This window comes from Protopterus annectens, chromosome 3.part1 (genome assembly GCF_019279795.1).
Source record: "Protopterus annectens isolate FY-2018-M chromosome 3.part1, PAN1.0, whole genome shotgun sequence".
Taxonomy (NCBI): Eukaryota; Metazoa; Chordata; order Ceratodontiformes; family Protopteridae; genus Protopterus; species Protopterus annectens.
In genome coordinates, this window is record NC_056732.1 from 1,019,736,294 (window position 1) to 1,019,753,262 (window position 16,969).

The window sequence follows — 16,969 nt, forward strand, 5'->3', positions numbered from 1 at the left end:
CGTCATGGAGCAGAGTTAAATTTTACTGTTTTGCATCGGATAGGTGCTTGTTGTTTTGTTTAGCACACTGAGAAAGGTTTCATTGAAATGAGTGACAGTTTCATCTTGAGGTAGAGATTTTAGTATTTGCCAGTTATAATGTTTTAGGTTGGATATGAAGGTGTCACTGTTAAACTTACTTAAACTGTGTAAAAGTTGTGATTTTTTTGTGGTATAAGTTTCTTCCTACAAGTTTTGGAAGGTGATCTCTAAGAGAGTTTGAAAGGGTGCAAATAAATGCAATTTTATTTGGGTTGGATGTAAGAGTTCAGTCAAAGGCAGATTTTTTTTATGGTTTGACAAAGCCCTATGGTGAAAGCGCTTACCTGTCTCTGAAGTATTAAAAGTTTTTACTTCAATAAAACAGCTTTAATTTATGTTTTGGTCATTTTTACATGGTCCTGTGTTGCCTTGGATTGTTCTCCTGTTGTCTTGTCTTTTTTTTTACAAAGGTAGATGTTCTCTCTAGTTGGGGAATTGATAAGTTGAGTAAAATTGCATAAGCTGATATTTGTAAGGATGTTTGTATTGACAGATGGCCACTCTGATTAATTCACCAAAAAAAAAATGTTGATGTTGGTGTATAGCTAAAATAAAAGGTGTTCTTCTGTGGGCAATTTTTTCCCTGGAGGGTTGTATGCAGAAGCCAGGCAGATGCTTTTGTGGACATTATTTGTTAGGAGAGAGATGGTTAGTTTAGCATTGCAGAAGGCCGGGATTTTGTGGGCAGACTATTGCAATGCCACCAGCCTCTTATGCATTTTGTCTAGTCTCATGATGTTATAGCCTGGTGGCAGTACTTCTTCACTTCTTATAGTAAGCCAGATTTTAGTTATAACTAACAGATTAGGGGAGTGTCACGCTAACCATGCATGTAGTTCAGAAACTTTGTTACATATACTTTGGCAGTTTGTGTGTTGTAGAAGTAGCCCTGGGGATGACTGGGCATTTGGGTTTTTGGTGTGATAAGGTGTGCTTGTGGGAGAGGATTGAGAAACTAGAACATGGTTTGGATGTATGTCACTAGAAAGAGAGTGGCCACAGTTTATTTGCCTGTCTCTGTATGGTGCTAGGGTGGTACGATAGGTAGATATGAGAAATGATGGTTGCGTTGAAGTCCTAAGTGGTGTAATATGTAATTATTTAAAGAGGTGGAGTATCCCTGTAGGCGAATAAAAGTGAGAGAGTAAAGATCAGAAGAAATAGAGAGGTGAGTTTGTTTACAGTGAGAGTTTGATGCATGGGTACAAACGTCATCTTTCAAGTGGTGTAGTATATAGTTTTGTAAAGGTGAGTATGGTAGCTAAGATAGTCAGCTGGACTAGCAATAGGAAAAGAAGAAGACTGATGAGTATTTGAATAAGTAATATAGTAAACAGTGAACAATTCAAGGGAATGTTGAAAATGAAAATGTGTTATCTGTAGACTGGAAATTAAGAAAAAAGAAGACTATAGGAAGGTGATGTCAATAGGGGGAGTGTTATTTGTTTGCAGTTTTAGAAAGTGTTAGATTGGAATAAGTGGAACGGTTTGTTTCCTGACTGTTGCAGTTAGCTGAATATTTCAGTAGTACAGTACAAAGTACAGGTAACAATCTTGTTTTAAAACACAAGATCACCTATAGGACGTCAAGTGAATACAATGGATTTGTACTGCAGCCTCTCAGTTGGTGTGTGTTTTTTCTCCCCTCCAATTACCTGGTACCACCACCACCACTGCCTATTAGTTTACCAACATTTGAATGAAGGCTATCTGAAGAGCAGCCATTATATAAAGGCAGCCATGGGGGTGTTCTGTTTTCAATCCTGCCTCTGGTAGCTGATGCGGGCACCCACATCACAGTGGGAGCACTCCATGCTTTCCTACACATATGCCCCATGATGGCTACTGTCACCAGCTTGGGTTTGCCAATCCCAAGTTCCCCAGATATAAAGGCACTGGTTGAGTGCAGCTCACTCTATCTGGACCGCTAACATCCTACCCCTCGGATAAATGAGCTCCCACCCCCTCGTGCCTGTATCTTCCAGACCCCAAGCCACTATTAAATCTCACTCCCTCTGGAGAGTAGTCAGAAGCTTCATCCCTGTTTTAAAGTTAATAAGGTTGCCATTAGGTTTGCTTACCTCTCAACTATAGCAGATCAGTGTTATGCTGTTAAGCAGAATGTACACTTTTTTTGGTAACTGTCTTTTTATTGTACTTTTGAGCTTTTCTCCCCAGGTCTCCTAGCCCAGTCAGGCAGCCTCGTTAAACAAATGTCAAATAAATAAATAAATAAATGAAATATGCCCTTTATGTGCACCGCGGGCGAGGGGAGGGGATGCCTTGGGAAAACCTGGATTCAGCAAGGGAGCCGAGAATCGAAAAAGTTTGGGAACCACTGTATTACTGCATTCATTACTAGCACAAATAAACACATGCTCATTGGATACACCAGTTTCACTCCTCCAACGTTTTTCTTTCCTAACCAACTACTTACCATACTCTTCATTTGAGACATCTCATAACACTTCTTTAATACAATTTCATTTCTCCCAATCCCATAATCCCAAAAAAATCCCACATTCACATTGCCTCATGAATTAAACAAATGTTTTTGCTGTAACACATGCAAGTAATCCTTCATCTTTATTCTCTTTTAAAATGGTATCTATTACCAACATTGCCTTCACTCATTTTTAGTTTACTCCTTCATTCCTTCTTTTAAAACAATCCACATTCCACATTTTTTTTGCATGATCATAAAGATTTTATAATCAGTATTTCTGAGTGTATTGGCCTCTAATTCTTTTTTTCCCCATCTTTCTTCCATTTAAATTTAATCACCATGGTGCATATCTTTTCATTTTCTATCCATTCGTCTAATTATTCATTCAATACTTACATGTAGGAACATTTGTATACAAAACCTCCATAATTTCCTCACTTACATTTTAATACCCATCTGCCATTCTATTCATCTTACCTTCCCTTCTTTTTACCTCTTTTCCTAAAAAGGGCGACATTTATTCCTTTTATCACTTCAAAAATATTTCTGGCTCTACAACACATATTTTTTTATTTTTCTCATAATTTCTTTTGTATTTCTCTTACTGTAATACTTTCTCCTTCCATTGCTTTCATAAAATCTTTCACCTTGTTTTCATATTCCACTTTAGTTCCTTTTTTTATCGTTTTTTTCTACTTCCAAAAAGTTGTTTATATTTCTCTTTAAACACTATCCACCACTTTGGTCCAACATTCATAGAACACTCTCATTGTCATGTCTTCTTTCTATAGTCTACTACCTTTCCCTACATTTACTTTGTTTTACTTGCATACCCTGTTAATCATTTTATTCCTTTTCCTTCTTTGTCTCTTTCTTTGTTATCATCTAACACTATTGCTATATGATCTGAAAAATCTACTTCTTTCATGTCACCCGAATACACAATATAATCTGCCTCTGTTTTAAAAATTCCCTTTTCGTATGTCTACACTCTACTTTTTCTAAATTCCAAGTTTTCAAATTGCATCAGTTCTGTTATCACTTTTATTTACTGCATTGCTTTTCTTACCTTACAAGTGAAATCCCCAAGCATTACTACTGACGTGTTTTCTGCCACATATTTTGTTAATTCTTTATTGTTTATTCCACACGTTTGCATTGCATATATTACTATTACCTTCAAACCATTTCCATTGTTCTCAATCACATATAATTACCCTTCCTGGTATCATAATGATTACATCCAATATTTTTACTTAATAAGTAAAATTGAATACCCCTAACCCAGAAAATGTTTCATATTGTACTAAGCATACAATATTTCCCCCTACAGCTTAAATTTCTGTCTTTCTCTCTTTTTTAACACATTTGTATCTACCGAACATAATACGTCCATCTTTTTCATTTTTTGCACCATTTAACAGCCATTAAACCCCTCAATTCATTTTTTATACTATTCACATTTAGTCCCAAAACTGCATAATTTTCCCCCAATTCTTGTTTTCCATTTCTCCTGTCCACCCTCCCTCCAACAGATTTAACTTATTTCTGATCTTGTTCATCTCCTTTTTCCAAGTCGTCTTCTTCTTCACTTGCCAACTGATTATATTTACGTTGCTTCTCTTCTATCATTAGTCCTCCCCCATGCTCTTTTCTTCACCTAGTCACATTTCTCACTTACATCAGCTATTTCACTTTCATGTTGTTTTCTACATACGGTTTTTATTCCTTCTAAACTATTTCTCCATGCACACTTTCTTTTCCAGTCCAGAAATTCAAACTAAAAATTGCGAGATTTCATTACATTTTCTACAAGATGGTCTACAGTTCCTAGCAGTTTGGCCTTGCTCCTCACATTGTCCACATATTTTTTGAGAATTCTTGAACCAAATGTTTTGCATCCCCACAAAAGAAACAAGCCTCAGCTTTTCTCCAGTACCTAAACAGATGTTTTTTTTCCATTCACTATTATTTGAAATATGGTATAGTGTTCCATCTCACATAGCTAATGTAACCCACACTTCCCATTAACCTCTCCATACATTTCTGTAATCAAACATTTTCTTTATTTCATGTACTTTATCATATCTTGCCAGGAAAAAAGTTCAGAGTTCAAATTACTCCATTTCTGAAGTTATGACTTGCACAGTTTTCTTTTTAACTCAAGCAGAAGTTCTGAAAACTAAAGTCTTTCCAATGGGATATGTTATTGCTTTTTCCTATTTCACCCTTAAGCTTTTCTGCACATGAAAAAGTCTTAAACGTTATTTCACAAAAAAAGTCTTCCAACCACAAATGTATCAAAACTCCTACGTCGTTTATAGTAAATCAAAATGGCAATACAATATTGCCCAAAACATCATGTCAATTGACAGTAGTACTAGTTTTACGTCTTATTCTTACCACTGGTGGTCTTTCTAATGCTGCTTATGAAAAACATTTCTCTTTGTGATGCACACATCCTGTTCTTTGACTTACAACACTTGCACATTTTTTCTTAACTTCATTTCTGTCATCCACAGCACCCTGTCACACAAGCGTATTCTTAAAATGGATTACTCCAGCAGTCAAGCATGCTTTGGTACTTTCAGCCTATGTAACCCGCTTCTCTGTCATGTTACAGACTTCATTATCTGGCTGCTCCTGCAACACTCAGTCCAGTACAGCATTCTAGCTCACCTCCACTCCTTCATTTGGTTCTCAGTCCTTCACTAAGTTCTCCAATATCTCTGTATCCAGGCCTCCACTCTCCAATTTCACAACTAGGATACTGTTATGCTCTGATTCTCTCTCCAAATTGTATGCAGCAGCAATCCTCCTCCTCCATCTTGGAATTCTCCAAGCATAAGTGACAGCTCTCTGGCACCATCTAATAATCAAAAATGAGTAGATGAAGTTACATGGTGCCCTGGCCTAATCCTACCAACACCTTGGGTCTCACCTTTAAGGGGGCCAATATAGCCTAGTGAGACTAACCCAGTCAACAAAGGATAACTAAAGTTAAATTTTAAAATAAGGGGGTAGAAATATTACTTTTTTCCAAATATAGAACAATACTTCTAAAATAGTTACATCTGCTTCAAATTCTCTCTGCTTAGAACATAACTAAAAGATTTATTGATGGCTATTTTTTTAAACATGCCAAAAGGTGCACTTGTTCTGGAAAAATTATTTGGCAGACAACAGCACTTGCAGCTTGAATCTAGTACTGGACTACACATTGTTCAACTGCGTAAACCATGTCAGTTTTAAACTGTAACAAACACTTACATGCAAAGCAGGTCAAGACTTCTTTCACATCTTTATATACAGTTAATTCAATAAGGAGTTACCTTAAAAGTAAGAATTTCCAATACTTTTTTGGATCTAAAAATATTTTAGGAAGGGCAGGGAAAATGATAAAATATTCACAATTAATTTTCAGCAGAGAAATAAATGAAAAATAACTGAGGAGCCATCCCAAAGCATGTAAGTATTGTACAGTGAGAGAAGCATCCTACCACTGGTAATCTGGAAGGTGTTAAGGTCAACTATCAAACAACCGCAGCTCACAAGTAATCAGGAGTTTCATCATCTGTAGATATCTACTCTCTTCTCCATTCTTGGGGCAGTCAAACAGAGGAGGCATACTGCAGAAGCCAAACATACCAAGTACTTCCCAGGGATTGAAACATACAATCATTTCACTATAAACTATGTACAACCCAGTAATAACAAAAAAGTGTCATACAACAGCATGCTGTGAATGACCTATGCTGCAGTAACACAGATTCCTACACAGACAGCAGAGCATTTTCTTTGTATAATAAACAGGTTCACAGGAGGTTACTAGGCTAGCGGCACTAGAGCCTTTACAAGCCTAGCCATGTTAATTCCAAGTATCTCCATTTGTTCTTTCCAGGTAGTTCGCAGAATGAATTTATGAACAGAGAGGGTCTGTGATCAACACTGGTTACTCCTGTCCATGAGGGACATGGGTGCCATACCAGGGGGTGAATCTGCGGTCTCCCATCCAATTATCTAGGTTGCATTTGAATAGGGGAAGTGAGGAGCTCTGTTTTACGTGAACAGGGGGTCTATTTCAGAGAAGTGGCAGTCTCTGGGAGATGTATTTGTCTCTCCAGCATGATCTGTTAATGTCACAAACTAGGTTGAGATCCCTGGAGCAAGTGACTCTTGAGCCATTTGACTTGCGGATATGCAGCATTTCGATTAGGGCAGGGTTGGAGATTGCCCTATAGGCCAGGCACAAGTCACCTCTCAGCAGCCTATATGATTACAGAGTAAAGTGACAGGACTTTCAGCCTGTCCAGGCAAGTCATGGTTTGTAGTCCCCACATCTTCTTAGTGAAAAACCTCTGAGGTCTCTGTGGCTGCTGTAGGTGTCTGATAAGGTACATTCAAAAAGGTGCATTATACTCTATTAGTGGTCTGATGATGGTCAAATACAGCAGAGTTATAACATCCCTTGACCTGGATGCTATGCCTTTGCTTATAAGGTGCACTATGTAGAAGGTTCTCCTTACTACAGTGGAAACTTGGTGGTGAAAGTTCAGATTGCTATCAACCTGTGTTCCCAAGTCTCCCATCACTGAGTTGGAACTTGGGGGTTGTCAATACTGTAATTTGTAGGGAATTCTGTTTTGCCAAAGGGAATAATAAAGCATTTTTTTTTGCATTTAGTTTTAGACCATGGCCTTGGCATATGTAATATGTTGACATGACTGGGGGACTCAATGACTGCTCCCAAACTGCAATGATCAGCGAACCTGGCGAGCCAAATACTGTCTGCTTTAGCCTGGACATCTGAGAAATATATGCCAAACAGTAAGGAGTCCAGCACAGACCCCTGGGTTACTCCACTGGTGATGTGTCTACTGGTAGAGGTTAAGTCACCAATTCTGACAGTGTGTTCTGTCGGTGAGCCAACTGGCTACCCATCTAGTAACATAAGGGTTAACCCCCATCTGGGAGGGTCTCTCAATGATGCCAAAGTGGGGAACTGTGTCAAAAGCCTTGGCAAGGTCGAGATAGATTTGTGTGCATTGTCTTACCTTTGTCCATGGCTTTGGTGACATTCTCAAATAAGTCTACCAGGTTTAATAAGCATGATCTAGTCTTAAAGTCAAACTGGTTTGAATCCAGCGTCTGGAGGTCGCCTATGTCCTTGTTGATCAGATTCATGATAATTCTTTCCATGGCCTTGCAGATGAGTATGATTAGACTTATGGGTCTGTAATTCCCAAGGTCAGTGGAAGGCCCCCTTTTGTCCAAGAGGTTTACTGTTGTTGTTTTCCATTCTGCAGGAACATAGCCAGATCTCAAGCTATGATTAAAGAGAACACCAAGTTGGTCCACTAGGTCATGCTTTAGATTGTTTAGTTAACAACCTGGGATATTACCTGGTCCCAGTGAGGCAGTGTTTTTGGCCTTGGTGAGCACAGAGATGACCTGTTCTCTAGAGATACTAGGCAGAGTCTGGTGTCAGGTATGCTTTGGGATATGGTAGGTAGGGATGGGGGGAGGGTGAAGTCTGCACTGAATCTGTCAAGTAGCAGGCAGGTGATATCTTCCAGTGTACTATGAGTGATCCTATCCAAAACTAGTTCGGCACATAGCTGGGCATTCCCTTTTAGACTTCAGATGTAGTTAAAGAATGCCTTATGATTATCCTTGGCTAGGGATGTGATTTTAGTTTCATAATTTGCTTTAGAAGACTTTACAAGATTTTTGATTTTCTTGTTTTGGCTTAAGAGGGGACTCTTCCTCTGGAGTGTGACATCCCTCTTGCTTTTGGACAACAGTTTGTTATATAATCTGTTTATACTTTAAGTCTACCATGGTGGCTTTTTTATGGGAAGACCTGCCTTTGATCTGGTCAAGTATAGCAGAGTTTATGCAGGAGCTTAAGTGTTCGTACAAGGCACTCATGATTCTAGTTGCACTTTTTGACAAATATAACACACACTAGGAATTATACATTTACACAGTTAATAGCAGAAAAAAGTACAGTTTTGTACCTACCATAAATGTAGATGTTCGAAGATCCACATTGCTGCAGTCCTTACACTTGGGTAGTCCGCTGTCCTCGGTCGGCCCGAATATCAAAGTATTAGGCTGACGTCGGTCAAGGCGCTTAAGACTGACATCAGGACGTCAGGGTACAAATGCGCATGACCGACGTCATATCCTCAGTCTTTTCTTGCCCCAGATGTTGTCAGAAGACCCTAAAAAGAAAGGTCAAAACCAAAAGACAGCAAAAAACAACCAACCACCCTTGCACTAATCATATGTACAATATATACAATATCCACAATATTCACAACCCAAACCACACAACCGCCTCTAACCACAGAGGGGAAGGAGGGAGGGTAAATTGGACTGCAGCAATGTGGATCTTCGAACATCTACATTTATGGTAGGTACAAAACTGTACTATGTTCTTCATCTCACATTGCTGCAGTCCTTACACTTGGGTAGAATCCCAAAGCAGAGGTAAGGGAGGATGGCAAAACTATAAAGCAGTAGGAGCTGCCAAAATGCCCTGTAAAATTGCAGTGGCAAAACCAGCCCTAGATTTAGAGTAAAGTGGAAGGTGGTAATGCTTAGAGAAAGTATGCACTGAACTCCAAGTAGCTGCCTCCAAAATATCTTTAGTTGCCACCCCCCTTAAAAAGCTGTAGAAGTGGCAGTAGCCCTAGTGGAATGAGGCCTAATCCCAGCTGGAATCTCCTTACCATGATGGGAATAACAGAAAGCAATACAAAACCCAATCCACTTAGAAATAGTTTGTTTTGACACAGGCTTGCCCTGAGAACCCAAAGCAAATGAAACAAATAACTGCTGAGACTGCCTGAACCCTTTAGTTCTGCTCAAATAATATCGCAACTGCCTGTGTATATCCAAAGTGTGCAAAATCTTTTCCCCTTTATTTTGGGGGTTTGCATAAAAAGTAGGCAAATGAATAGTTTGGTTTAAAGCCACACTAGAAACCACTTTAGGCATAAAGGAAGGATTAGTATGTAAAGATACCCTATCCTTATGGAAAATTAAGAAAGGCTCAACCGCCATAAGGGCCTGTAATTCAGAAACCCTTCTTGCAGAGGTAATGGCCAACAAAAAAGCAGTCTTCCATGATAAATATTTCAACTCAGCAGAAACTGCAGGCTCAAAAGGTTGTAGAGTGAGTTTCTCCAACACAAAATTGAGATCCCAAGCAGGAGTAGGAGCTCTACGTGGGGGTCTTATATTCTTTGCCCCTCTAAGGAATTGCTTAAACAAAGGATGAGAAAACAATGGTGGGTCACAGTCATAGTGAGCAGAAATTGCTGCAGCATGAACCTTAATAGAAGAGGACAAACCTTTGTCCAGTAACTCAGCAAGATATTGAAGAGCCACACTTAAATTAGGCTTAGAAACATCAAATTACTTTGCTGCACTCCAAAACAAAAATCTCTTCCATTTATCTGCGTACACTTTCCTTGTACTAGGCCTTCTGGCCTCCAAAATAACATTCAAAACTTGCTGTGGAAGCTGAGACCCTCCAGGGTTTAAAACAGAATATGCCAGGCTGTTAGGTGAAGAGAGTGAAGTTTGACATTGAGTAAATGACTGTTCTCCTGAGACAGCAGGTGTGGAATCGAAGGCAAAGGCCATGGAGGCTCCGTACCAGACTTCTCAGTAATGGGTACCAGTGCTGTCGAGGCCAATCTGGAGCTATTAAAATCATCTTTGGCTTGTCCTGTCTGACCTTTAGAAGTACCTTTGGGAGGAGAGGCAGAGGTGGAAAGCCATACACATGAAGATTGCTCCAATTGAAAGAAAGAGCATCCACTTTCCAAGCTGTGGGATGAAACCTTTTTGTGCAAAACTTTGGCAGCTGGTAGTTTAGTGGAGAAGCGAACAGATCTATGTCTGGAGTTCCCCATGACACTGTCAATTTCTGAAATACATGAGGATCCAATTTCCACTCGTGGGGATCCATAATTGCCTGCTCAACACATCTGCTAAGGAGTTCTGTGCTCGGCAGAAACCTTGCCTGAAGATTTAGCTGTAAACTGAGAGCAGTCTCCCACAAAATCATTGCTTGTCTGCATAGAGGATAAGAATGTGTTCCCCCTTGCTTGTTGATGTACCACATGACAGTTGTGTTGTCTGTTAGAACCAACACCTGCCCTGGAAGAAGTAAATCCTTGAAAGCTATTAATGCAAATTGGACTGCTAACATCTCCTTCAAGTTGATATGTAGATGTTGTAGTCTGGCAGGCCACGTGTCTTGTATCCACTTTCCATTTAGATGAGCTCCCCAAGCTTTGTCTGAGGCATCTGTCGTTAGAATCTGACTCGCCTCTGGCCGGGTCACAGAGAGTCCCTTGTTTAGGTGACATTCCTGAGCCCACCACAAAAATTCCTTTTGAATGCAAGATATTATCTGAATGACAGTGTCCATATCTTGGCAGTGCTGTGTCCATACATTTTTGAGATACCATTGTAGCTTCCTCATATGCAGTTTGGCATTGGGAAGCACCAGAATACAAGATGCCATGAACCCCAAGGCTTGAAGGACTGTCCTTGCAGTCAGCCTGGACTGATGAGACAATTGATGGAAGTAAAGGGAAAGATTCTTTTGTTTGTCCGGGGTCAAAAAGGCCATCTGGGATGCTGTATTCAGTCTCACACCCAGAAAGCACATGTCCTGAGAGGGTACTAGACTGGACTTTATTTCGTTCACAGAATACCCCAGGCATCTTAGCACTGCTATCACATATTGCAAATGATGAAGAAGCTCGTCCTTTCCTTGGGCCAGAATCAGGCAATCGTGCAAATAAGGATAGATCTGTATTCCTTTTAGCCTGAAGAAAGCTATCACTGGAGCCAGAACCTTCGTGAACACTCTGGGCGCAGTAGATAAGCCAAAGGGCAAAGCAGAGAACTGATAATGAGAAGTCCCAGCTCGAAAACGCAGATACTTCCTGCAACTTAGCCTGATAGGAACATGAAGGTAAGCCTCCTTGAGATCCAGAGTCACCATCCAGTGATCTTTGCCCAGCAGAGGTAAAAGCTGTTGTAACGTCAACATTTTGAACTTGGGAATGTCCAGATAAGTGTTGAGGATAGATAAATCCAAAATTGGTCTCCACGTGTTCCCCTTCTTTGGTACTAGGAACAGGCGAGAATAAAATCCTAGGCCCACTTCTGGCAGAGGGACCGGCTGTATGGCCCCTATTTGAAGCAGCAGAGAAATTTGTTTGTGAGCCTCTATTCTTTGCTGAGGAGGAACGTCTGGCATGCCTTTGAAAGGAGGCAAGGTATGGAAATAAAACTTGTAACCTTGGTGTATGATATCCAATACCCATCTGTCCTGGGTAATTAAACTCCAATTTTCTTTGAAGAGTGCCAACCTTCCTCCCAAAGGCGCTGCCAGACAAGAAGGCTCTGGCAGCTGAAAAGGTAGGCCATTGGGCCTGTTTACGAAAGGACTGGCCCCTGCCCTCACCCAAAGACTGTGCAGGTGAACTCCCTGTTCAAGGTCTGAAAGAGCCCTGAGCTCTGCCCCTACCACGTCTAGATCTTCCCCTAGACTGTGAATCATAAGAAGGGTACGTCCACCCCTTAGCAGGCCAATTCCTACTAAACTTCAGAGGCTGAACTTGCAAAAAATCTTTAACAGCCTGCATAGACTTAGCCTTGTCTTCCATTTTCTTAAAGACTGCCTCCACAGGTGAACCAAACAACACATCAGACTGTAAAGGAGCATCTAAAATCCTTGTCTTAACATGGTCAGATAAATTCTGATCCCTCAGCCAGGCGTGCCTGCGAAGAACTGACCCAGTGGCAGCCACCCTAGACGAGGCCTGTACAGCATCAAAACCACATTGTAAAGAATGCTTACCCACCTGTTCAGAAACATGTACCAAATTTCGTAATTCTTTACACTCAATGCCTTCCGCCAGAGCATCTACCTTAGACTTCAATTGAGAAAGAAGATAGTTTTGATATTTCAACATGTGAAACTGGCAATTCAAAGCCCTCATAGCTAAGGTGGAAGAAGTATAGACTTTCTTTCCCCATCTATCCAAAGCTCTGGCCTCTTTATCTGGAGGAACCGGATTTTTTACAACAGAGGCCTTGACGCCCTTAGGTCCCTGACTAACAGTTTCTGGGTCCGCCCTAGGACTCTTATAAAGATATTTATGAGCTTCAGGCACCCTGTAATACCTGTCCGGTTTAACAGGAGCAGGGGGCAAAGAATCAGGATTAAGAGAAGCCTCTACAAACACATCTTCCACAACATCCAGACCAGGTGGTATAGCCAAAGGCCTATGCTGGGGTAAAAGCAAAAATTCCCTAAGTCTTTTCCTGGAATCAGAGAAGTCCTGACCTTCCCACTTAAAATGTTCCCTCATGGAATGAAGAGTCTCTGAAAAAGAAAAATCCTCTGGAGGAGAAGCAGAAGGAGTAGAATCATCCACATCAGAATCAGAATAAGGAGAATACTCCTGCAAGTCTTCAGCCGAAGACTCTGAAACATCCGAAGCCTGCTCAAAACTCCCCAACTCTGGTTCCACCCTAGGCCTCTTATCAGGAGGGGGCAAAGAACCTCTAATCAAAGTAATTAAATCTTCTGCCATTTTAAGCATGTGCTTCTTAGGCACAGATCCTGATGAACTAGGAGTGACACCCACAGAAGCTAAACCTGGCCTGCCTCTGGGAGAAGCCTTTGAAACAGAAGGAGAGGGCCTAACCACCCTAGGAAGGGAGGGGAGTACAGTAACCTGAGAAGCCCCTTCAGCCTGACTTGCCTCCTGAGAGGCCACATCCTGCAATATCAAAGTCTCCCCCTGGGACTCCAGAGAAGCCTCCGGCAGAACCACCGGTTCCACTGACGCCTCTAAAGAACCGGCGTCCGGTACGGACGACTCTTCTTGCCTGGGTTTAGCTGCTTTGTCTTTGCGCTTCTTCAAGAAGCGGCCGGAGCATCTGACGGCATATTATAATTGCACCGCTTCAAGACCAACCTGGCACAATCTAACCTTCGCTTAATAGTGCGCTTATTGAACCTAGCACAAAAGCGACACCCAACAACGTCGTGCTCAGGCCCCAAACAAGGAATACACAAAGTATGATAATCTCTATGCGGTATCTGTTTCCCACAAGAAATACAGTTATTCACTTTTTCTGACATCCGGTAAACCACTGAGGCAAGAAGAAACTAAAATATTCCCCAACGGGGTACTTAGCCAACTTTGACTCGGTCTGAAACTCCGAATTCGAAAAATTTCAGAACGCCGAACGGCACTTGCAACGCTGCTTCTGTATCGGACCATGCGGCAAAAAAGACTGAGGATATGACGTCGGTCATGCGCATTTGTACCCTGACGTCCTGATGTCAGTCTTAAGCGCCTTGACCGACGTCAGCCTAATACTTTGATATTCGGGCCGACCGAGGACAGCGGACTACCCAAGTGTAAGGACTGCAGCAATGTGAGATGAAGAACATCACTGTATTAGCTTTGCTAAAGGAGAACAAAGTTAGACACAACTGAAAAATGATGCAGTATAGTAGTGTGTACCTTTTGCAATCTGGACCACCAGCTAGTGTCTTCTTTTTTGCCTCCCCTCCTTTTCCCTCCTTGTCCTCCGTCATTACTTCCTGATGAGCTCCGAGAATTTGACTGCTTTGACTCTAAGAAGATACACAGCACTTTACTCAAATTTGCAGATACAAATATATATGTTTTAGGCAGTGCATTAAAATGACATATTTAAGTAAAGTCAAAATCCACATATCAGCAGAGTTGAGCATAATCTGAAAAGAGTTAAATGCATATGCAAAAAAAATAACATGGGAAACATATTTTACAGGAATTTGTCACTATGAAATAGGATACAGTTTAGTAAGTTTAGTACTGCAACATTTCAGCTGTAGTTTTAGCATTTATGTTTTGAATAACTGAATTAATGATAGATAACAGGAATAAGCCAAGTACACCCACTTCAGCCACACTTCAAAGAGTAGAGTAGTGCAGCTGTAACAAACAGCATACAAGAAATAAACTACTGAGATGTTTAGCATCTTCAATGGCAGGTTGATCAGCAGGTCAGTCAAAGCACTTTCAGGCAACACATCATACTCTAACAGCAGATCTTCTGATAAAGCCAGTCATAGGAACAGTCCATTATCAGTAAGCCTTATGCCTATTAACTCATTCACACTTACAGTACTTATTGCACTGTTTACCACACCAGTATAGCTAATTGTTTGTGTTGACTTGTTCCCTTAATACCTAGAGAATTTGAAAGGCATAGCAACATTATTTCCAGTGTAATATGATCACAGTACTGACTCTGTTTCATTCAGTGCTGCAAGTAAGGAAAAAACATGATCTACTTAAGCTTAAAATAGATTTTCTGACAATTTAAGTTTCCCAGGCAACTGCTGGCCAGCCCGGTAGAAGTTAGGAATGTGACACGTCATTAACTTTATATTAACTAATACCTGCCAGAATTCAAAGCAGTGTGCCTTCGACATGCAAGAATCAAAACTGGTCCATAGAGGCAAATAAACCAACCTACAGGTAAACTTAGAAGTACCTTAGAAGAGGGGAGAAAATCTCTGTATGGAGGGAGACCATATAGACAACAGACATGTTGTCCAAAATAACCATACAAACTTTATAGTGAAGTCTATCTCTAACAACAGGTCTAGAAATAACTTCAAAAGTCTCAAGCAGAAATAAGTCAGAAAAAAACAGGCTGACATATTCCAAGGGCAGTTTAAAGTCTAAGGACATTTCAAATCCAATGCTAACAAACAGGCATGCAAAAGAAATCCAAAGGAATAATCCTCCCAGAGATCCAAAGAAGGAATATTTAAACAAGTAGGAATACAGTGGGCAATGTAAGGCCAAATCTTAAATACAAACCAAAAATTCGGCAAACAAATCCCATTTAAACAGCACCTTAGATGTCTCAATGTAAAAATAAAACAAGCTCTCTTCCTGGGCTTCATCAAAAGTGTTCAGCCTATAGCACATCACCTCATTTTTTACATGATCAAGTAAAGACATCCATCCATTTTACAAATCTCAATGATGATTGTAGTGTTAATGAACTGAACAGGGCAGACTATTCTTCGTCATCTCCAGTGAGAGACTCCAGCTTGTCCTACAGGATCCACATATATTTGTTGCTAAACCAAGAGCTACAATCTCTGTTCAGAGTGTCCAAGGGCTTCAAAGGAGCATCCTCCCAGTGTGTTGTGTTTGGTATACATCTCAAGGAAGGTACCCAGGGGGGCATCCTCACAAGTTACCCAAAGCAGAAGCAGCAGCAAGCAAATTCTAGGACTGTGAAACACACAATCTTACACTGTGTAAATCTGTTTTCAGATGGAGTTTATGACCACTGAAAAAGACACCCCTGAAAGTTTATGTTTCTGAATGTACTTCCACTAAGCAATAGGGAGACCTAAGAACTGGAAAGGCCTACTACGAGAGGAAAAAGCAGCCATGCTAAAGCTTCCCCCTCACAGTAAACTCTCTTGAATCCCAGCCACACACACTGGCACAGTGTGAAAGGATTTTTTTTCTTAACAGACTTTGTATTATGTGTGTTTTTATAATATTCTCTGCTTGAGAGTGCTTTATTTGTACAGCCTAGGAAGAAACATGGAGAGGATGCTAAGGGTATTTCTACTTTTCTACAGATAAGTGTCACAAGATTTTTAACATTCACTTAAGCTGCCACCAACTTAGGCAGATGAGGCTTAATTTTAGTTTCAAGCATGGAAATAAGTCTCCAGTACAGGTCTACTACAAAACAAATCTTAAAATATAGAACAGATAAACTTGGGACTGACAATCTAATATACACACACAGATTCATTAAATAGCGCAACTCAATATGTTGCAATTTTACCATTTTTTACATAGTGAAATTACATCTTCAGACAGCCCCCTTACATGCTGTCATTCTACACTAAATTTCATACATCTTTACAACTACCTAATTCTAACATTGCTGTAGACAGAGTATGGGTAAAAAAACTGAAATCAGAAAAACACAAATATGGCCTATAAACACCCAGACTTTACCTTCTATTCTAAAGGAACTGGTAAAAGAGTTGAACAGTAACAAAAAGTGCAGCTGTGTAAAATCTTACCGTTAACAGCTGATGTCTTTCTTTTCACTGTTGCAGTCTTCTTCACCTAAGGGATCTCCTGCCAAGGATAGCCTGATGTCTGATCAGTATACCAAAGCCATCAGCTCGTATAGGTTCCATACCTCATACATACATTCCCCCATGCAAAACATAGGGCATAAACGAACATATGTACACAAACACTCAGCACTGAAAAAGTCCCAGGAGTAACAGAATACCCTCAAGGACAAGGAAGAACATGCGATTCCAGAAGGAAAAACAGAAAAAGGAATAAGGGT

The 16,969-nt window shown here is 40.5% G+C and overlaps 1 protein-coding gene across 2 annotated transcripts in view; it reads right to left on the reverse strand.

The window, feature by feature from the left end:
- AFG3L2 (AFG3 like matrix AAA peptidase subunit 2) overlaps nucleotides 1–16,969 on the reverse strand; it is a 1,447,137-nt gene that overhangs the window by 1,159,758 nt on the left and 270,410 nt on the right. The window contains exon 4 of one of the 2 annotated variants that reach the window (XM_044067171.1): nucleotides 14,101–14,213. In XM_044067171.1, coding sequence (XP_043923106.1) covers nucleotides 14,101–14,213 — 113 coding nt within the window. The remainder of the gene's footprint in view (nucleotides 1–14,100; nucleotides 14,214–16,969) is intronic. The other variant, XM_044067172.1, reaches the window with a different exon arrangement.